The sequence below is a fragment of the Herpailurus yagouaroundi genome, unplaced genomic scaffold, assembly GCF_014898765.1.
Source record: "Herpailurus yagouaroundi ecotype Mexico unplaced genomic scaffold, PumYag 201, whole genome shotgun sequence".
Lineage (NCBI taxonomy): Eukaryota > Metazoa > Chordata > Mammalia > Carnivora > Felidae > Herpailurus > Herpailurus yagouaroundi.
In genome coordinates, this window is record NW_024412432.1 from 4707806 (window position 1) to 4730961 (window position 23156).

At 47.9% G+C, this 23156-nt stretch overlaps 1 protein-coding gene across 1 annotated transcript in view; it reads left to right on the forward strand.

Annotated features, from left to right (window-relative positions):
- The first annotated feature begins 11183 nt into the window (after window positions 1-11183).
- GOLM1 (golgi membrane protein 1) overlaps window positions 11184-23156 on the forward strand; it is a 45574-nt gene continuing 33601 nt past the window's right edge. Inside the window, exons 1-2 of the mRNA XM_040450279.1 lie at window positions 11184-11332; window positions 13148-13327. Of these exons, the coding sequence (XP_040306213.1) occupies window positions 11204-11332; window positions 13148-13327 (309 nt within the window). The 5' untranslated portion in view covers window positions 11184-11203. The remainder of the gene's footprint in view (window positions 11333-13147; window positions 13328-23156) is intronic.

Here is a 23156-nt window from a genome sequence, read left to right on the forward strand (position 1 = left end):
GCCCCTCCCCGTCCCTCCCTGGCGCACCGCCCGCGTCCGGAGACGGTCCCCCGGCTCGCGCCCGGGCCGCAGCCCGTCACCGGAGCCCGCTCGCGGCCCAAGCCTTCGCCGCGGGGCCGCCTCGGACCCCGGACCCCCGGCCGCCGCGAGGGGCCGTGCGAGCTCTCTGCCCCTGCGGAGGCCGGTCGGGACGCGCGGGGCCTTTCTTTTTTGTTCTCCGCTTTGTCACGCGCGTCGGCATGCGAAGTCAAAGGCGTGCAGCCCCGAAGTCGCACTAGTGCCGGTCCCGCGGGCGTGACTGGCGCCGGCGGAGGGAGGGGGGCCGCGGCGCGCCGCTCACCTCCGCGTCCTGGCACTCGGGCGCCGCGCGGGTGCCCACGTTGGCAGCGGTCGCGTCCTGGCAGGTGACAGGGAGCTGGGCGCTGAGTCCCCCCGGCCACGAGCGCTACAGCGCATCCGGAGCCCGTGTCGGGGACGCTCTGGGCGCCCTCCCTTACGTGTGTTTCTCACCTTTGGCTTGTGTGGAGCATCGATAGAACTTTTGCTCTGGTGTAAAGATAGTCTCCTGGGCTTATACATTAGTTTCTGTTTCACACCCTGTGTGCTACTTTAATGATTTTTTTTTTTTTTAAACCCAGTAAGAAAATAACCTAGTTTGATGAATGATCTTTTCAGAGGAATTTGAGAACCCTTGTATTGGGAATGCCATCATATTGGTCGTTTTCAGATAGCCCCTTTGCAAATTTGCGTGACCAAACTTGTGTGGCTTTCACGGGTCTGAGATTTCCTTTGTCTGGGTTGGGGTCTTGAAGGCCCTACAGCTCAAAATCCCGCAAATGTTGAGGGGCATTCCTAGGGATGGGTTATTAAGATGTCCCACAGCCTGATGAAATGTTTAACAACATTCTAGTGACTCTGTTTGGCTTATGGCCATCAGATTGACTCAAATTTAGGCAGCTTTAGTATTTCTGAAATTTTTGGAGCATGGGACCTGGGGAGGCGTGGAATCTCTTGGCGGTTTGGTCTTTGTGGGTCTCCTAGGGCATTCTAGCTCCTCCTGCTTGTGTTATAGAAGATTAAGGTAAGCTCATGTGATTGGGAAGAATGCATAAACCAGTAATTTGGTAAGACTTGCTGTCCCTAGGCCAGAACTCAATTTTTAAGGCATCACTGGTCAAAAAGACGTTGAATTCTTAGGATGTTTAAAGAAAACAATAAGCTGTTCCAGATGTATCTTGTTCTCCTATGGAGAGGTTTTCGTGTGTGTGTGTGTGTGTGTGTGTGTGTGTGTGTGTATGTGTATATATATATATATATATATTTAATTGGTTTAGTTCAAAAATGAAGGACTGTGAACGAGAGGACCGAGTGGTGGTAGGGAGTCTGGGGGGAGGGGGTGGGTTATCAGATATGGACGACGTTGCTTTCGGGAGCTAAGGATGTCCTCTCCTTTCTGATTGCTGGCCATGGGCCCACTTATTGATGGGGGATGACAAGATTTTGTATTTATATTATTTTTTGAGGGGTGGGGTAGAATGAGGATGGTTGACTGTGTCAGCCCAGGGCTCTCTATCTTCCGTTGGCTTTTGTGGCCACCTTCCCCCAGCAGGGAGGAAACTGCTGACCTTATTGAAAATCCTCTGAATGTGCAGGCAGGCTTTCTGCATCTGAAGCACAAAGGGGAGAAGGGCAGAGCCTGGGGGAGCTGCCTCTCCAGGGAAGAGTTGGAGGCGTGGGGTGTCATTTCCAGAAGCCTGGGCTGAGCAGGTCCCATGGCTGAGCACCTTGGTGAAAGGGAGCTTGAAGGCCGCATGGCTCCCAGGAAGGGAGGGACGAGAGGCTCCATGCCCTGGTTTTAATTTAGTTGTATTATTTTTATTCCTTTTTTTTTTTAATGATCTAATGTGAGAAATAACATCCATCATTTGGATTGGGGGGGGGAAGAACCTCTTATTTTTGTTGTTGTAGTTAATATAAAAAAAAAGACTACACTTTTTTTTTTTGCAGAAGTAGGAGGAATGGTCTTTATAATGCTTTTGTCTCACTTCAGAAGAGTGTTGAGTGGTATTTCCATTGCCTGCCCCCCCCCCCCCCCGCAAGAAACATTTTTAGGTTGTGGTCATTTTCTTTTCTAGACTTTTCCAGTTACTGATGCCATTACATGAACAGTCTTGGCTTGAAGTTTAAGAACTGCTTACTAAGTTCCCAGAGTCTACTTTGCCTCACACAGAAATTTCCTACACTTTTCAGAAAAAAAAGAAGAATAAAGATGCGTGCCTTCTCAGATTGTTACAATACCTTGATCTTCTTTTTCTTAAAACCCTTCAGGGCTGTGTTAATAGAACTTCCCCTAGCTAAGATTTTGAAGGTTAATTAGTGCCTGACAGGAAATAAATATCTATAAAAGTACTATATGATTACAGTGATACAGATTATAGTTTGCTGTGGTTTCCCAAATTTTTTGATTATTCTCATAATTAAACGAAACAGGATTAATTCAGTGTTATCTAGCAGTTATCTTAATAGAAAACCATTTTTTAGTTCGTTATTTATCAATCAGGGGCATGTGCTGTTATTATGGTCTTCTATCTCAAGGCCCAGTGTGCAGTCGGGGCTGGATCCCTGCTTCCCCACAGTGGAGGTGGACCCCTGTTCCAAATACTCCTTGAATTTTGAGTATTTTTTGGTGTGTTTCTTGTCAGGTCCGATTCTGTCATCATCGATTTTGCTTTGTGATGCGGCTCCTGCGGAGCTGACCAGGGATAAGAAGCCTGCACCTTCCGGGGGCTGGCTTGTGTTTGCCCATGCCTACGTTTATTGCAGTAACGTTAATTTGTGCCTTCTATATGAATCTGAAAGCTTCAGCGCCCCTGTAAGGTTTGGTTTAATTACAGTTTTTCAGTCTACCTCGCTGTGCCGGGTGCTAAAATCCAAGGAGTTCCTCAGGCAGCTCAGAGGGTGGTGACTTTGACCTTCAACAGAGGGGTTGAGAATGCAGATTTAGTTTCTGCCTCTCCTTGCACCCATTAGTATTTTATGGTTGTATAATTAGGATACATATAATATATACTTCTAAGTTATTTTTATGTAATTGTTGTGTTACTGAAACATAGTTGCTCTCGCTTTTTGGATAAAAATAAAATGTAACTTTTAGGATTTTCTGCCCCAGCCCTGTGGAACATCTGCTATACCCTCTGGGATGCACGGGCCCTGCTGGTAGACTCAATTCTTACAGCCCAACAGCCATAGACCAGGCATACGTGAATGGGAGTGGTTGTGTCCCAATAAAACCTTATTTATGAACACCCACATTTTAGTTGCATGTGCCTTTCACATGTCATGAAATCTTATTCTTTTGATTTTTTTTCCAGCCATTAAAAACTATGAAAACTAGGCTTACGGGCAGTCTACAGAAACAGGTGGCTGGCAGGATTCAGCCTTTGGGCTGCAGTTTGCCAACTCTGGATCTGGAGGAAATATTTGGGAGTTCTTGCCAAGAGGTAGTCTTGGCATTCATGTAGGAGGCGGCCTTTCTTCAGAAAATTCCAAGTGCTGGAAAAAAACACAGTGGAATTTGGTTGCTCTCATTCATTTCATTCATCCATCTTGCTCTCTGATTATTTCCACTATGTAATATTATATATGCTTATTAACCTTTAAGGGTTTTTTTTAAAGGTTTTTTTTGGAGGTATAATTGACATGTGATGTTATGCTAGTTTCAGGATGTACAGTGTAATAATTCAGTCTTTGTACCTATTGCAAAATGATCACCACAGTACGTTTGTCACCACAGTTACAAAACTGTTTTCCTAGTGGGGAGAACGTTTCATATGTACTCTCAGCAAAGTCAAATATGCAGTACAATGTTACTAACTGTATTCTCCACGCTGATGAAGCCTTTTCTTTATAAACCGTCAGCTTCCAGACTTGGGGAAAACATGGTGTTTATAATTGGGGGTTGAGGAAGTGAGAGGAGGAGATTCTCTGCCCTTCCTGGTAAGTTTTTAGAGCAATTTAAGAAGAGTGCAATGGACCTGGTCATTCAGTCCTAATGGTTTAGAGCAGGAGTTGACAGACTTCTCTTAGGGGCCAGATAGTAAGTATTTTAACCAGTTTAGTCCTCGTAGTAACCCTGTGAGTAGATGTGGATAAGCTCTTCAACTCTGCCTTGTGGCCACAAAACCACGGTGCGTGATAAAAGGAACAGGCCTGGCTGTATTTACAGAGCAGGCCTACTACAAGGGGCTGGTATGCTGACCCCTGGCTTGGAGACCTTCTTGGGGCATCTTAGAATGTCTTTAAGCCCTCAAAAAAATGTTGGTGACTGACAGCACCGAGCTGGGGCATTCTCAGGTCTGTTTGCTCACTGCGGGACGTCTGAACTTCCTGCTGAGCACCTCTCTGGCTGTCCAAGATCATGCGAGGCCATTTCCTTTGAGAAGGAATAAAGGTGGGGCTCTCTCACTGTTTGCAGAAGCCATCTTATTTCTACCGTGGTGATGTTGATCTAACAAGCTGTTCTGATCTGATTGGTCTTAGGTACAGCTTTTGCCTATAGGATTAAAAACCCCTGTGTGGAGGGCTGCCCAGCTCAGTCAGTAGAGCAGGCAACCTTGATCTTGGGGTTGTCGGTTTGAGCCCCATGATGGGTGTAGAGATTGCTTAAAAAGAAAATCTTTATTTATTTATTTAAAAAAATTTTTTTTTAAGTTTATTTATTTTTGAGACAGAGAGACAGAGCATGAACGGGGCAGGGGCAGAGAGAGAGGGAGACACAGAATCGGAAACAGGCTCCAGGCTCTGAGCCGTCAGCCCAGAGCCCGACGCGGGGCTCGAACTCACAGACCTCGAGATAGTGACCTGAGCTGAAGTCGGACACTTAACCGACTGAGCCACCCAGGTGCCCCAAAAAGAAAATCTTTAAAAAAAACACAACCCTATGTAGAAGTAAGGACATGAGAAAAAAATAAAAGTATTTAACCAGTAGGTTCAAGGGGCCAGTGCATTTAGCAGATTGCTCATTTTCAGGTGTTTTTTCTTTTCTTTAAAAAAGTAATTAGTGGTTTTTGTGTTCTATAAAAATTTTTGTCTTCTAGACAAATAGTAATTTTAACCAATAGGTTGAATTTTTTTTTTAAGTTTATTTATTCATTTTAAGGGGGAGAGTGTGTGAGTGAGCAGGTATGCACGAGCAGGGCAGGGGCAGGGAGAGATGGAGAGGGAGAATATAGGGCTCGATCCCACGAACCGTGAGGTCATGACCTGAGCCAAAATCGAGAGCCGCTTAGCCGACTGAGCCACCCAGGTGCCCCTCAGTAGGTTGAATTTTAAAAATTAAGCCGGGTTTGGGGGGCACCTGGGTGGCTCAGTCGGTTGAACATTAGGCTCAGGTCATGATCTGGCAGTTTGTGGGTTCCAGCCCAACATTGGGCTCTCTGCTGTCGGCACAGAGCCTGCTTCAGATCCTCTTTCCCACCCCCCCCAACCCCTGCCCCTTTCACACATGCACACGCTCTCTCTTTCTCTCTCAAAAATAAACATTTAAAAAAATAAAATCAAGCCAGTAGAAAGAATTGGCGGTTTTTCATGACTTCTCCAATTTACCAAGAGACTTTCGGCGCAAAAAACACACCGCTTTCTCTTTCTGCAGGAAACCTGGGCTTTCACAGAGTTCCGCTAATTTAGGTTAATCATTTTCCAGTATGTCAGATACTTGTAATCCAGTATGAGACAAAGCATTGTGAAGCCTCAGTTGCAGCCAGTGTTAACACGCCTGATGTGTCTCCTACCGCTGCTGCCACCCCCCAGGTCCACAGCACTTCCAAGGTGAAGGGAGGAGGGTGTTTGGTGTGCCTGCCACCTGTAAACCGTGGCTCTGCGTGACTGTCTCAGTGTTCCTCAGGCTTCGGCATTTCCTACCTGGAAGTGCCCTTCTGTTGCAGGCCCGGAAGTCGGCGCTGAAGCACCTTACCGGCCAGGGGTTCGGTGCTGGCCTCCCTTCCGCATCTCACCCTCTTACCTGGGTGGCCCTGTGTCCATTGGGAGCCCAGGGCTTTCCTAACTGTGCCTTCTGGGCAGCCACACCCCTTCCTGGCCAGCCAAGCACTGGGTCGTAGTGAGGGGCTTCCTGGAACCTCTCTTTTTCATAACGTGGTCCTGGTCGGGGGTGCTCCTGCTGCAGCGGCAGCCGGGAGCCAGCGCCGGTGATGGGGGTTACTGTGCTTCGGGACAGCAGAGTCTACAGGATGAACACGTCAGGCTGGTTCCTTATAAAGCAGCATGGTGGTGGAAGGAAGACATCCGTCACCTTTTTGTTATAAGATGAGAAGACTCGCTGTAGAAATGGTTTCTTAATCCTCTTTCCATCTCTAATAATAATAGCATTTATTGAGCAGGTACTATGTGCCAGATGTGGTTCTAAGCCCTTCTATCTCAACTCATGCAGTCCTTACAGTAACCGTGTGAGGAGGAGAGTGATGCTCAGATAGGTCCTGTGGCTCCTGACAGGTGGAACCAGGGCCCCACACTGGCCAGCAGGTTCCAGAGTTTGTTCTGTTAACACTGCCCTGAGCTGCTTGCTGCTAGCACAGCACCTGTCTCCTGGTGGTTGCTCAGTATCTTTTTAGTTGGCTGGCTCAAGAAAGGAGAATATTGAATGATCATCAGAACGCTTCCCTTGAAGTGAGAATTGAGTCTGTATTTATAGTTTTCAGACTTGTAGGCTACCCATCCGTTGACTTCTATCTGCTGGGATAACAAAAGGTCATCCAAGGATCCCATCTAGAAATATAGTCTTAGGGAATTAAGTATATGATAAAGATCGGCTTTCGAACCCCAAGGTAAAAACAGATTTTTCAGTAAAGGGTGCTGACAGAACTGACTAGCCATTACAAAACAAACAAACAAAAAAACGCCACAAAAAAAAACCACAACCTGTATTTTTTGATTTTTTTTTTTTACCTCTTACATCAAAAGGGAATTCCAAGTGGATGAAAGATTTAAATAAATATATGAGACTATAGGTATGTTGAGAGAGGAGATATGGGTAAATGTATTTCTAAACTTAGAGTAGAAAATGTCTAAGTATAAACAAAATCCAGATTCAATAAGAGACTGACACGATTAGGTTACTTTAAAACCCCACCCACAACTAAAAACTATGGGCAAAAGATTTCAAAGAGAAAGTCAAGGAACAAATGAAAAATTGAGAAAAAAAGATATTCCCGTGAAAGACAAAAGGTTTGTTTAACAAAGAGCTCTTACGGATCAACAAGATGAACACCGAATTTTAAATATGGACAGAAAATATGAAAAGGCATTTTACCAAAATGAACATACAGATCACCAGTAAATGAAAAGATGTTCATTTATGCTTATAACTAAAGAAATGTGTTTTTTTGTTTTTTTTTTTACTATTTATTTTGAGAGAGCGAGTGAGCCAGGATGTGGAGGAGGGAGGAGGAGAGAGGGAGAGGAGAGAAAGAGTCTCAAGGAGGCTCTGCACCGTCAGCACAGAACCCTGGATGGGGCTTGATCCCATGAGCTGTGAGATCATGACCTGAACTGAAATCAAGAGTTTGGACGCTTAACTGACTGAGCCACCCAGGCGCCCCAAGGAATGTATTTCTTCTTAAGTAGATAGACTCCATGCCCATTCATGGGGCTTGACCTCACAGCCCTGAGGTTAAAAGTCATGTCCTCTACCCGCTGAGCCAGACACGTGCCCCAAGAAATGTATTTTAAAATATCATTACTGATGAGATTGCCAAATGTTAAAATGTTTTATTTTGTGTGTTATTGTGTGAGAGAACAGACATTTCTCATACTACTAGTGTATTTACTAGAGTAAATTGTTGGAACTGCTTTGGAAGCCAATATAGTAAGAGCTATCAAACATTTTTTTTAGAGAATTTGGATTTATAAGAGAGTTGCAAAAACAGTACGGAAGGTTCCCATGTATTCTTCACCCAGCAATCCCCTTAATTAGTTGTCATGTCTCTATGACAGTTTGTCAGTCTTTCCCTTGCTTTTCACGATCTTGACACTTTGAAGAGTGCTAGTCAGGTGTTTCGTAGAAGGTCCCTCAATTTAAGTTCCCCTGAACTTTTCTCCCGGTGCATCGTATTAGGCGTTACGTGACGTCAGCGTGGCTCAGTGGTGACGTTTACCTTGATCGCCTGGCTAAAGTGATATCTGCCAGGGTTCTCCACTGTGTGCCCGTTGTAGTTTGCTAAATATTTAGGAGGCAATAAGATTTATAAGTTTTTTTTAATGTTTGTTTATTTTCGAGAGAGCGAGAGTGCGCATGTGCACAGGCGAGCAGGGGAGGGGCAGAGAAAGGGGGGGACAGGATCCAAAGAGGGCTCTGTGATGCGGGGCTTGAACTGACAAACCATGAGATCATAGTCTGAACTGAAGCTGGACGCTTAGCCAAATGAGCCACCTGGGTGTCCCAAGGGCCATCAGTTTTAAAGGCCTATGACCCCGCAGTACCACTTACTGAAATTTATCTCCACCTGTCTGTGATTTATTTCATCACCTGCAAAATGGGGGTGACCAGTGCCCCTGTCAGAGCTGATGGGAAGATTCAGTGAGCGCTGTATTTGAAACACTTGATCAGTGCCTCACGCACGCACAGTAAGCTCCCTGCTGGTTCAGCCTCCCTTCCCAGAGCCCCTGGAAGCCAACTGTGTTTGGAATTCAGAATTCAGAGGATAATAAGATGTGCTTATATATCACATGACAGCCCCAGCAGGGTCATAACCAGACACTAATGCTTCTGCAGCAAAACATACGAATATTCACATGAAGGGAGAAAGATAAAGACTCTAAGTAGCTTCAGGTGAGTTCTGATCAGACCTTGATCTGAGTTCAGGTCAGGTTTTGTTGCTGGGTAAGTCTTTTAAAATCCCTTTGGGCTTTTAGAGCCTTTTGGATTTCAGGATTGTGGGTGAGGGATGGCACCCCTGGATAGGAGTTTGCAGACACAAACGTGGATGTGAAAGGTGTTTGTGGCAGCATGGTTGGAAATAAGCCTAGAAAACCCCGAACGATCCTCTGTAGGAGAGTGGTTAAATAAATCCTGGCACACAGTGGTGCCCCATTCAGACCTTTAAAGAGAAAAAGGCACACGGTAATCTGCCTCTAGGAAAAGTACGATAAGATATATTACTAAATAATTGACATTTACAGAACAGTGTGAATGATCTTGTTTGCACTTAAAAATGTGTCACTGCTCGTTTATGCATTAAGAAACATCTAGAGTGACCTCTAGAAGAGTTGCTGTGTATTAGAATCCCCTGGGAAGATTGAAAAATACCAATACCTGGGTCCTCCTCTGAAGCTATTGAATTGGAGGGGCGCCTGGGTGGCTCAGTCAGTTAAGCATCAGACTTTTGCTCAGATCATGATCTCACGGTTTGTGAGTTCAAGCCCCACTCTGTCAACACAGAGCCTGCTTTGGATCCTCTGTGCCCCTCTCTGTCTGCCTCTCTCTCTCAAAAATAAACACTAAAAAAAAACCAAAACAAAACCCTTTAAAGCCACCCAGTTGGAAGTGGAGGAGTGGGGCCCGTGCTTGGGTCCCAGGCAGTGCTGGTGTCCTGCAAGGGTTGACATCACCTGGAATACAAGGGGTGATGACATCAGGTGGGAGGAGGGAGTCTTTGCACTGTGTTTTTCTCCCCAGTTGTACTTGTAGTTATATATATATATATATATATTTTTTTTTTTAAGTTTAAAAAGAGTATAAAAAGACTTTTGGATGGAAATCAGATATAAGGCAATGAAAAAACACATTTTCAGCAGATACATAGAATTTTCCAGAAGTTCAGGATTTCTGAACATTACTCTCCTTTAATAGGTGCATGCTTGCTGATTGCAACTGATAATCGATTTTTAAAAAAATTCTTTTCCTCTTTCATCCTGAGAGAGCAGAAGCTGGTGAGGAAGGCACCAGCAGAGGCTAAGGTCAGTTCTGTGCTTCAGCACTCTGGGGGTGCTTTATTTCAGGTGAGTCGCCGAGATTGTGCATGTCTCCATTTAGACTCCCACACTAGTACTAATTATTCAGAAGGAAGAGGTCTCCCGGTGACACACTTAGAAATACTTTAGGGCTAGAGCCGGCCCTGTCAGCTCTTCTCTGTGCTTACTCACGTGAACTTAAGCTGGAGGTTGAGTCCCACATGGTCTTTGATTGCCCCTCCTCTCCCCCCTCGCCCTTCACACCTCCCTCCTGCCTCCATTGTGGCCTACACCTGGCATAAAAAGGTCCCTGTTCTCAGAGATGCCTTTTGTTGTGCGTGCCACCCTCCCTCTGATAAGGTCTCATTTTATCTGGCTCAGCAAAGCCATCTGGAAAGGTCGGCTTTCCTTGTGCGTTGTGCCCAGTGCTGGTGTCTAGGCAGACCTGGTCTTGGGTGGAAGCCCACGGACAAAGCTGATGGCTCCCTTCTTGTAGAGGCCATGTCTGGGCCTCTCTGGAGAAGGGGATGGCTCCGTGCAGTTCTCCTGCTTAACGTGGACATGAACCCAGAGAGAGAAGCAGGCATTCCGAGCAAGACTGGGCCAGTGCCTCACTCCTGCTGGCAGAGCCCTACGGGGGGCGGGCGGTCCACTTACTCCGTGGGCATCCACAGTCCTGGGCGCTTTCCCGGCTCTGCTCACCAAATGCTTTAATTGGGTGTCATTAGTACTTCTGTCCAGCGTGAAAAACCCTCTCTTATTAGGCCTCAAATAAAAAAGCCCTCTTTGGGGAATAAATCAGAAATGGATTTTTTTTTCCCCCTAAAGTGATGCGGAACCATTTCGTATTTGCTACTGCTGTTCACAGAGATGATTAATTCTCAACCTGTACTGGAGAGGCAGGTACTACGCTTATCCCCATTTTACAGAGGAGGAAACAGGTGCACAAGAAGTTGTTATGTGCCCGAGGTCTCGAGCCAGCAGGTGATGGGTCTCCAGGACGATGCTCACTCCCACGAGCCTGTCCTGGGGAGGCTGGCCCACCCCCTGGGGGCGCACATCAGCGTGGGCTCGGGGTGCACTGCCCACGTGGTCTTCTCCTTGGATGGCTTGTCCTCTTGAGGCGAAAACGCCTTCGCGTTGGCTGTGAGGGTGGATGTGGCCTGCTTCGGGTCCGGCACTGCTGGCGTGGAGGCTTATTTGCTTGTTTTATTTGGCAGATTCTCGCGCAGCCTTTGAGATGATGGGCCTGGGAAACGGACGCCGGAGCATGAAGTCGCCGCCCCTGGTGCTGGCCGCCCTGGTGGCCTGCATCATCGTCCTGGGCTTCAACTACTGGATCGCCAGCTCCCGCAGTGTGGATCTCCAGGTGTCTTGCTGGTTTGTTTGCATGGGTGTCTGAGAGTATTTAAAGTTGCCAAGTGGTGGGGTCTGACGGGTTTGCCGTTCACTACCCCCTAAAGCACTACACTCAGTGGCTTGAACGCTCCCTACCCTGAATTGGGGCCTCCACATATCCCTGCCCCCTGCCCGGGGCCGGACTTTGCACACCAGCTGTGCCCTGGGGTGGGAGAGGACCTCTTTGCTGCCAGAGCAGCCCTCTCTGCTTTTCCTGTGAGTGGACGATTTTCAGTCGAGCCACTGGGGCTGGCTCTGGGAAGGCCGCTTACTTAATTACACTGACCGCAGCCCGTCCGGTCCCCCAGTCCTCTCTAGGTCTCAGCGGTGTTGGGAATGTATGTGCATAATGCGTGTGAGAAATGTGTATGTAGAGGTGCCACTTGTTACTGGCTACTGCCAGTAACATCATATCAATCATATCATCCATATCAATTAAGGATACGCATTTTAGTTTTCCATTTTGTTGTTGGTCATCGTGGGTCAGGCAGGTGCTACACAATGACAGAGAGTCTCGTTGACCAGACTCCTGTCGGGTGCCTCTGACCCCTCTTCCCCACGAGGCCTCCGTCTTGGCCTCCCTCCACCCCTCCCGTCTTCAGCCGGCCCAGCCCACTTAGCAAAGAATCCTGCTAAGTCATCCCTACCTCCCAGTACCTGATCAGGCACCCGCTCCCTCTTCCTTGAAGTCTGACCCCTTGGCCTGCCTTTAGCAAGAAATCCGCCTGCCCTCCGTGTCCCCTCCTAATACTGTCCCACCACGGACCCCTCACTCTGTTGGCTCTAAACCCTTAACTGTCCTGGCTGTGTTCACAGTGGAGCCGGTCCTCTCCCCTGCTGCATAGACATGACCCCTGTTGCAGGAGTCTTGAAGGAAGTTTTCCTTGCCACGTTAGTGGTGTCAGAATACTTTTTAACAGCACTTACATACACTGTCTTCTTTTGTACACGAACTCTAAGTGGGGGACTTTATTTTCCCCATTTCCCGGGGTGGGTGCCGACCGAGGCACAAGGGCAGCTGGGATTCCATCCCAGTCTTTCCAGTGGCGGAGCTTGGGCTCGCAGCCATGAAACCCCATCCCATCTGAGCGTCCCCACACCTGCCTGCCCTGGGTGGGCGGGGGGGGGGGGTGCTTTCATCTGATCTTCCACTAGAGCCGTTCTCTGGGCAGACGTGGGCTTGGTGTCCAGGGTTGAGGAACTGAATTTGTCTTCAGAGGATTTGTCTGCCAAAGAGTTAAGTGCTCTGTCAGCAGGGGAGGGAAACGGAACTAAATATTTGAGCACCTGGTAAAGCGTGAGGCCCTTTATGTACTTACCTCATTCCAGCCTCCCCGAGTCCCTGGGAGGGGTGTGATGGTACTTCCTTGGAGGTCACAGTGGCCACAAGGAAGCCCAGAGAAGTGAATGCCTCTACTTATACCACTTGTCTCTCTCGAAACCCCGTCGTAGCTTCTGCACAATTCACTTCCAGTATTGTTCTTAACAGACAGAACCCCTTAAAGCACATTTTTGAGAGGAAGTGGCTTATTCTCCAGGAACACAATTTCCAGAAATCCCATGTGGGCTGTGCAGAACATGCAGAGAAGGTCTGGGGCACGAGGCCTCTGCCCAGTTAGGAGTGGGGAGTGTCTGGCTGGGGAAGGGGACTCGGGAGGAAAGGTCCAGCAGGACTGCCCGTGGGGCCCTGGAGCACCTGTGTGCCACGTGTCGCTGGCTTCTGGGAGGGAGAAGCCCTCCGGGGACGGCGTGGGGTTCTCCCTCACACGCTGTGGGGTCCCTGTAGACTCGGATCCTGGAGCTGGAGGGCAGGGTCCGCAGGGCGGCCGCGGAGAGAGGTGCCGTGGAGCTGAAGAAGAACGAGTTCCAGGGAGAGCTGGAGAAGCAGCGGGAGCAGCTTGACCGGATCCAGTCCAGCCACGACTCGCAGCTGGAGAGCGTCAACAAGATATACCAGGATGAAAAGGCAAGACCCGCTTTGCTTTCCCCTCAGTTCTGTTCCAGATGGCAGTTGAGACAGCGTCGGGTTTGTCTCAGCGACGGGAGAATGAGCGACCGTGTGGGGACTTTTGTGATGATGTGGCGTGGGCCTCTTGACCGTGCTGTGACACACTGGCTTTTCCCAGTGCCGTACGTGGTGTCCCTGTCTTCTTTATTTTGTGCATGAAAGTTGTGTCTCTTCATCCCCTTCCCCAGTTTCACCCATCCCTCACCCCCTTTCCCTCTGGAAACCGCCAGATGGTTCTCTGTGAGTCTTTTTGCTTATTTTTAGATTCCATAGGTAAGTGAAATCCTATGACCTATTTGCCTTTCTCTGGTTTATTTCATTTAGCATAATAGTGCCTAGGTCCACCTGTGTTGTTACAAACGGCGAGATTTCATTCTCTTTTTATGACCGAGAAATATTTCGTTGTACGTTGTACCACGTCGTCTTCGTCCATTTATCTATCGATGGACACTTGGGCTGAATTCATACCTCAGCTGTCGTGAATAATGCTGCGGTGAAAATGGAGTGTCTTTCCAAATTAGTATTTTTGTCCAGGTAAATACCCACAAGTGGAATTGCTGGATCATATGGTATTTCTGTTTTTAATTTTTTGAGGAACCTCCATATTGCTTTCCACAGTGGCTGCACCAGTTTACATTCCCACCAGCAGTGCAGGAAGGTTCTTTTTCTCCACATCCTCGCCAACACTTGTTGTTTCTTGTCTCTTCAACTTTAGCCGTCTGACAGTTGTGAGGGGATATCTCACTGTGGTTTTGGTTTAGAGAAATACTCTTCATTTACGACGTTCGCAAATGTGTATTTCTCCTCTGGAAATTGTTCCAGTTTCAATGTTGTTAGAGTAAATTGCTTCTGAGTTTTTCTTCATTTATCTTGTAGGTGGGTGGCACTATTTATGCTCCTTAAATCCCCAGGAACTGATTAGAATAGGACCCAGGCATCACTCACAGTGTGTATGCAGAACCCCTTAAGGCAGATTTCGGGGAGAAAGGAGAGTTCATTCTGCAGGAATAGAGTTGGCAGAAACTCCATGTGGGTTTTGCAGGATGTGAAGAGAAGGTCTCTGGCCTCCAGGCCTCTGGCAGGTTGGGAAGGAAGAGTGTGGTGGGAACTGGGGAGTGTGGGGCTGGGAGGGGACCCGGGAGGGACCAGCAGGACTGGGCTGAGATGGGCTCCTTCTCTGGCCAGGGCCAGCTGGGGTCTAGAACTAGTTGTTCTCCTGTGCAGGGAGGGAGGAAAAATAAGGGGGGGTGTTTCAGGTGTCTGTCTGCCTGCTTTGACACTCCTGTGTGTGTACATGTGTCATTACCTAAAAACTGAACTCTCCTCCTTAGGAAGAGTGGCCTTTCACTCTGAGCCTCTGGCCTTTCTATGTTTTTATTTTTAGGGCTTTTCTTTTTGAAACGGTAGTGATGGGAGATAGGGGGGGTGTGTGTCCATGTGTGGTGTTTGGTTGTTGCTTTTAGGTATCCTTGTTTTCATTTATTTATTTTTCACGTTTATTCATTTTTCGAGAGGGGGGGACAGAGTGCGAATGGGGGAGGGGCAGAGAGAGAGAGGGAGACACAAAATCCCAAGCAGGCTCCAGGCTCTGAGCTGTCAGCACAGAGCCTGATGCAGAGCTTGACCCACGAACCATGAGACCATGACGTGAGCTGAAGTTAGATGCTTAACTGACTGAGCCGCCCAGGCCCCGCCCCCCCTTTTTTTAATGTAAGTATCTTTGTTTTCTTAACTCCGTCAGTCTACCAAGTGCTTTTGAAATTTTATCGTCCTGTGAAATTCAAAATTCTGGGCGTGATAATCTCTCACTCTGTTCGGTCTCCTCCAAACTTCTGAACATTTCATGTGTGTTGCATGAAAGTGTGAGTGCACGTTTTGGGTGGGGAGAAGGAAAAGAGGTTGTGGGTTAATTTCTGCTCATGGGCATTCTGCTCGGGTATGGGTACACGCTAGTTTGGCTCCAGACCCCTGTAAAATGGGCGGCAAACAACCAGGTTTCCCATATCGGGTGGGCAGACTCCTCAGAGAATGTGCTGCATAAAATCGTTTGTTCCAGAGAATTCTAGGTAATGCAGTCAGTGAAGCATCATCCCACAGGTGAGTCCTCGAGATAGAAATGCTGGTTCATTTAAGTATAAGCCGATGTGGAGATAAGATCACAAGCTTGGAATTCTTTGAAATATGACTGAGCAGCTGTTTCCTGGAAACATCTCCCTATATAAGAAGAAATGAGAGGGAACATCTTCCAGCCAGAAACCAGGTGACTCTTTCACCTTGGTCTTTTTTTTTTTTTTTTCCTTAAGTGTTTGTTTATTTTTGAGAGAGCACAAGCAAGGGAGGGGCAGAGAAAGAGAGAGTGAGAGAGGATCCGAAGTGGGCTCTGTCCTGACAGCAGGACACCCGGGAATCACGAGATCATGATCTGAGCCAAAGTCAGATGCTTGACTTATGAGCCACCCTCACCTTAGTTCCTAATGCTTCAGTTTTATGACTTCTTTTTAAAAGGGGGCATAATGCAAGGTCTTAGCTGTCCTGCCACACGCCCAATAAGAATTGTTTGGGGGTTCAAGGTGGGGGGAGGCTCTTGTAGTTGCAATAAACAACTCACGGTAGATACTGAAAATCGAGGAGTCCCAGTAAAGAGGGTGAAACACACATTTGAAAGACAGACACTGGGGAAGAATAAGAGTCTCTTTTCATTTGGAGTTTTGAACTTTTAGAATATGTGATAGAAAGTTGGTTTAATTTTGGGCATGGGGGGCTAGTTTCTTAGCTCTAGGAGGATCTAAGCTGTAACTTGGTGTGGTGGTAAAAGGCATGGGGTGTCCAGTCAGGCAGACCTGGGTTCAAATCCTGTTTTCCGTAGCTCCATGATATTGGGCAAATCACTTAAATTCTCTGGGCCTGTGTTTTCAGCTCTCGACTGAGAATAACAGCAGAATCCCCGTTACGCTTTGTGAGGTTTCAGTGAGATAATATTTATGAAAGGCTTAACACAATGCTTGACACAGACTAGCAGCTCAAAACCCAGTAGCTGGTGTTACTACAACTAACCCTAGTGATCATAGTTAACAATAATAGCACAGACACAGGGGTAGTAGTAAACCACAGCATCAGTGGTAGTAATGCTGTTCTTTTTGGTAAGGACCTTTTTCCCCCCAGTTGAAACCGTGAAACAAAACTGTCCTACCTTTAAGAAAGGATTAAAAAGATGCTAGGGTGTCCATGAGAACCAAGAGCGAATACTGCAGCTGGGCCACAGAAAGAGTGTCCTAGTGACAGTCACCACCCCAGCGACGAGAGCTCACGTTCACGGAGTCTCTGCTTAGCCAGGCACCAAGGTAAGCATGCCACAGGGATTGTTCCCTGAATTTCTCTCAACCGCCTCATGAGATCACCAGTAGGCTCAGAGAATTCGTAGCCCTCCCCCAGGACGAGGCCCAGACCCTGGACAGCCCCCCGGTGGGCCTCCCTCTGCTCTGCAGACACAGGGCCATGGTGGGGGGGGGGGGCTCTCCAGAGCTCTCCATCGTCTAAATAACACGGGGGTGGGGGGGGGCGGGAGGGGGCTGCAGGAAACCAGTCTGGCCCAAGTCCAAAGTTGTTGAAGCTTGGGTGATGGGATCCTGTGTGTATCTCTATGCTCCAAAAGACCACAGTATTCCAGCTAGCTCTCCTCTGGCCCTAATTCCAAATTCTCTGGCAAAAACACCTGATTCTTGCAATATGGCCAGAAGTTTGCAGAGAAGTGGGGCTGGTCTGTCACCCCTGTATGTTATTCCCCGCCCCCCACCATATGTATATGTATGTACATAATGTATGTGTATATTTATGTTAGGAGGGTAGCACCTGTAGTTTGAGTTGGAATGAGGCTCTTCCTCAGAATGATCAAGAGTCACCTGGTGGTCTAATAGATCCCCTGGCTACGTATAGCTGTTGACCACCTAAAGTGTGGTTAGTGGGCCTGAGGAACTGAGTTTTGAATTTTATTTAGTTCTAACTACATTTAAATAGCCATATATAGGACAGCACAGGTGTGAATGATAGAGGCAGAACTCTGGTAATAAAAAGGCTGGGTTTGGCTGCTGATTAATAGTCTTGTTCAGTGGGAGAGCAGTTGGGCCAAGGCTTGGTCTTCTTAGCTTCTCTGGTGTCTTTTGCCTTTTGCTGTTTGGTTCAGAATTGGGCCTTGGGAGGTGAGGTCACCTTGTGATCAGGCGGCCGGTCTCCCTGTGAATGCATCTGTCGCTCGGATGTTGGGTCTCAGAGACTATTGAATTTTTCTCAAAAGATGATGCACACACGTGTGCAGCTGTTTCTAAGTGCTCAGATCCTTGCGATGCAGGTAGCTCATCTGGAGAACGGTGACGGAGACGCTGGGCGTTTTGCAGTATTGCATTTTTAAAAATAAAATTGCCTTACCAGGGTTTTTATTTTCATTTCTTTGACCCTCAGATCTGATTCCTCAATGAAATGATTTTAAGTAGAGGGCAGTAAGTTATGGGCATTATGATTAAAAGATAGAATTCTTTTTTTTTTTTTTAAGTTTATTTTGAGGGAGAGAGTGAGCGGGGGAGGGGCAGAGAGAGAGGGGAGAAAGAGAGAGGCTCCATGCTGAAGTGCTGAGCCCAACGCGGGGCTCGATCTCATGAAGTGTGAGATCACGACCTGAGCCGAGATCAAGAGTTGGACGCTCAACCGTCTGAGCCACCCAGGCGCCCCCAGAGATATAATTCTTTAAAAATAATCTAGCAGTGTTGTTACAACGTTAATTGATGTTAATACTTTTTTTTCCTAAGGTATTTCTTACATCTTTACCCACGTTTACTGGAATCCTGGAAATTTTTTAGGAGGTGCGCCAAGTTGGAAACGTACTGCTCACCACTTTTTCCCCCGAGGTTGCCAGCTCCCCCAGAGTGGGAATATGGGTGTGTGTGCAGCGCCTCAGCTCCGAGGCCAGCTTGCTCGGGCACCCCTTCCCATGTCGCCCGGAACGGGTGGGCCCCAGTGTGAAACCTCACGTGAGCTCCGGATAGCCGCGCCGTGGGTCTGTAACAAGACCTAGAACAGTGTTATTTTGCAAGCAGGAACTGCGGAGAAGTCACAAGAATAATAAGCTCGTGCCTATGTGCTCCTCCCCCAGAAAGGATTTAAAACAAAAAATATTATAAAGTTGAGGTCCCCTGTATTCTCCTTCTCTGTTCTTTCCCTCTTTCCTTCCTGCCCAAAGATAGTCACCGTCACTAACTTTTATTTAAGAGTTTTAATTCCAGCATAGTTAACATACGGTGTTGTGTTAGTTTCAGGTGGACAGAATAGAGATTCACCACTTCCTTACATCGCCCAGTGCTCGTCACAATAAGTGCTCTCCTTAGTCCCCAATCACCTGTTCACCCATTCACCCCACTATTAAGAATTTCAGAGGTAATAGTTTGTTACATGTGTCGACCGGCCAGAGCATTGATCAGTCAGATTCTATCTTGGTAATTTGAATTCACCCACTGACTTTTTTTCATGTTTATTTATTTTGAGAGTGGGAGAGAGCACGAGCAGGGGAGGGGCAGAGAGAGAGAGCGAGAGAGAATCCCAAGCGGGCTCCACTGTCAGCAGAGTCCAACGTGGAGCTCGATCTCACAAACCATGAGAGCATGACCTAAACCAAAATCAAGAGTCGGACCCTTAGCTGAGCTACCCAGGCTCCCTTCACTGATTTTTTAAAAATTTGAACCGAAGTTTCTGATTTTTTTTTTTTTTAATTTTAATGTTTGTTTATTTTTGAGAGAGAGAGAGAACATTAGCAGGGGAGGGGCAGAAAGAGGGAGACACAGATCCAAAGCAGGTTCCAGGCTCTGAGGTGTCAGCGCAGAGCCCGATGCAGGGCTCGAACTCCCGAACCGTGAGATCATGACCTGAGCCCAAGTCGGATGTTCAACTGACTGAGCCACCCAGGCTCCCTGAGTTTTGTTTTTTTATTGTAATCACTTCAACTGAGACTTCAGCTGATTCTTGAAGATGGACCTGTTGTTTTCATTTCCCTTCTTTTCTGCTTCCTCGTCTGTGGCAGAAATAGGTCGGTGAAGATGATTTGACTCCATAAACGCAATTATGCAGGCTAACATACACTTCTGTAACTTGGCAGAAACACCGGTGTAGTCGCTTTGTGAGTTGTATATGAGAAGGGATATTCAGTTTTTTGAAATAAACAACAAAATGATTGTGTAAGGCAGCCTTAAATAACTTTCAGAAAAATCGCCTTTTAAATTACTGAGGGGTCCTGGGGTGGCTCAGTCCGTTGAGTGTCTGACTCTTGATTTTGGCTTCTGTCACGGTCTCAAGGTTCACGGGATCGAGCCCTGTGTCAGGCTCTGCACGGACGGTGTGGAGCCTGCTTGGGATTCTCTTTCTCCTCTTTCTGCCCCTTCCCTGCTCGCTTGTGCATGCTCTCTCTCTCTCTCTCTCTCTCTCTCCCCCCCCCAAATAAATAAATAAACATTAAATGACTGAAATACTATTACTCTTAGTTTTGAAAATGAAAAACAAATTTTAAATCCCCCGTGCTTCCATCACTCAGAGACAATGTTCTTTTTAAAACATACAGGTTGACATCTAAACTTTTAAACATCATTGTTATATTCAAGTTTTTGTAAATGTAAGTAAGCTATGAAAATAAGCAGGGGTGGGGGGATTAAATGAGAAACACACTTGAACACGTCTGGTTTTTGCACATCATTAAAACCCAGAAACTCTTGGCTTATTATGCATTATTCTCTTAGCAGCGTTGAGGTGACCACCCCTTCCAGACGAGAATATTCTTCATAAATGTTTGCTGAAGGGAACTTTTGTAGACTCACTTCATATCTAATTGGTACAGGTGACTGTGTTTTGAATAGGAAGATGCACATGTCACGTTCTGGTAATCCATTGTTGCCTCAGAAATTACCGCAAAACTTAGAGGTTTAAAACCTTGACAGCGTTTATTTTGCTCATCTGGGAGGGCTCAGCAGAAGATTGTCTCTGTTCCACATTTCTCTGTTTGGGTGCCCAAAGGCTCAAGGCAGAATCGCCTGAAGGTTCCCTCATTCGTATGTCTGGTGGTCAGTGACACAAGACCTCGGTGGGGTCAAGGCCACAATGCTTGCTTTTCCCACACGGCCGCTCGGCTTCCTTGAAGCCTGGAGGCTGGGTTCTCAGGGTGCCGTTCTGACAGTGAGGGAGAGGGTGGGCCTGGAGGAGGCCGTCACCTTCTGTGTTAGTTTCCGGGGGGCTGCCGCATAACAAGTTCACCCAAACCAGGCGTAGAGCAGTACAAACGTATCGTTTCCCGGTTCTGGAGGCTGGAAGCTCCACATCAGGGTGTTAGCAGGGCTGTGCCCCCTTGAAGGCTCTAGGGGCCTTCCTTAATCGCTTCTGGCCTCTGCCATCTGTCGTCCCCAGGCTCTGCCTCCGTCCTCACCTGGCCATCTTCCCTTTGTGTCTCTGGAACTTTTGCCTCTTATCTTGAGTCCTGCTAACTTGGGCGCCATCCTCAGGACTTCATTTTATCCTGACTGTATCTGCATGGACCCCGTTTCTAAATAAGGTGATTCTTGGATTCTGGGTAGACATGAATTTTGGGGGTACACCGGCCAACCCACTGCCCCTTGTATTGGCTGCTTCAGAAGTCAGGAGGGTCACTGGCATTCCTAGGAGCATGTCGCTAGGGCCGGCCCACGTTGAAAAGGGCTGGAACTAGGCTCCACCTGTGGAACAGTGTCAAAGACCTTGGGGTCACGTTTTTAAGCCACCACAGTTTTGGTGAAATACTTTTATTTTTTTACAGGTGAATATATTTTTACATATCAAACAGGGTTTGTTTTTTTTAATGTTTGTTTGTTTGTTTGTTTGTTTGTTTGTTTTGAGAGAGAGAGGGAGAGGGAGGATCCCAAGCAGGCTCTGCGCTGTCAGTGTAGAGCCTGATGCGTGGCTTGAACTCACAAACTGTGAGATTGACCTGAGTTGAAATCAAGAGTCGGATGCTTAACCAACTGAGCCACCCAGGTGCCCCTCAAACAGGTTAGGTGGTTTTTTTTAATGCTCATTTATTTTTGAGAGAGAGAGAGAGAGAGAGACAGAGTATGAGTGGGAGAGGGGCAGAGAGAGAGAGGGAGACACAGAATCCGAAGCAGGCTCCGGGCTCCAAGCTGTCAGCACAGGGCCCGACACGGGGCTTGAACCCACAAACCGCGAGACCATGACCTGAGCCGAAGTCGGATGCTTATCCAGCTGAGCCACCCAGGCGCCCCTAAGAGTGACTTTCTAAGGAACAAGTGATTAATGTTAAGTCTGGTCATTTGTTCTACTTCAGAGTTTTCAGAGTGCTTTCACACACTGAGCACTTGTCATTGCTGGAAGTGCCCGTCCTTAGCTCTGAGCTGCAGGTGCAGCCTGGGCCCTGGAGAGGTCATGCACTGGTTCTCGGGCCTGCAGAGTGGCCTGGGGGCTGGGCTCCGGCTGCTGGTGCTTTCCATCACCTGGGCTTTACCCTGCTGAATTTTCTTACAGCCTTCAGAGTGTTCCAGATTCTTCTCTCTGGGCCAGCTTTTCTTGTGCCCCTGAAAGCGTGGTGATGTTCTTCCAGAGAGGTGGTTTTCTTGGGGGACCAGAGTGGACTTGTCTTCGATTTTTATCCCCTTTTATTACTGTGATTGATGGAAGAATCAAGTGTTCTAGAACAGCTTTCCTGTTTTTAATCGCCGCTGATTTTCCATGTCTGTCTGTGCATCCATTCAGTATTTGCTCTGCCAGGTGCTGGGCTTGTGCCCCTTGGTGGAATAGTCTGCATCTGCTGTCTGCCTGTTGGGTGATGGAAAAAGATGAGCAAGTGGGTCTGTGAGGGCCAGTTGCAGACAGAGAAACCATTCTAGCAACGTTAAGCAGAGAGGGTTTAGTGCAGGGAAGTAGGTGCCTGCAGAAAAGTGGGAAGGGTCTGGAGGAGCATCTCATCCCGGGGTGGCCTCCCGGATGGCTGGACCAGGAGGCTGCCACTGCGGCCTTAGCCCAGAGCTGGGGGGCACCCCGCTTCTTGCTCCATTCTGTACCTACAGCCCCCCAACTGCACAGCATTTCAGTGTCAAGTGAGTGCATCCGACTGGAATCTAAATCCTATAGGGAATGAGTCTGGAAAATGTACTTTAGCATTAGAGCCTCTGCTGTTCAGGAAGGCACACTAAAAGTTGTGTGCCAGAGACACGGAGGAGCCGTTCCGCCGCCTCCTCCAGGCAGGCAGGGCACGGTGTCCACGTTCTGCACTGCATGAGCCGGGGAAGAGTCCCCTCCTGTCTCACCTGGCAGTGCCCTGTAACTGTGTCCCTCCCAGGGTGTGGGGAGGTGGGGGCAGCCCCTGGCGGCTGAGCATGGGGGGTGGGCAGCGTTGGGCAGATAGAGCAGAGACACCCCTTGAAGAAGGATCTTTTAACCACTCAGGAGCTTGGACTTGAGTTTGAGGATGGGAATCATCACACGGGTTAAACTGTCGGTGGAACAAAGCTGTCAGCTCTCTGGGGGGTTTGAAAGGCAGGCCCGGGGGCCTGGGGGGCCTGCTTGGAGCAGGGAGCAGGGCAGGGAAGAGGCAGAATGGAGGTGAGCAGCAGGGAGAGGCATCCACGGGCCCCGTGACAGGTGGGATGTGGAAAGGCCTGTGCAGGAGCAGTGGGAACGCCCAGGAAGGGAGTCCGTCAGAAATCTGTCTCCCTGGAGAAAGGGTCTATTTAGACTGTAAATTCTGTGGTTTGCTGGCTAGATGTGGCCT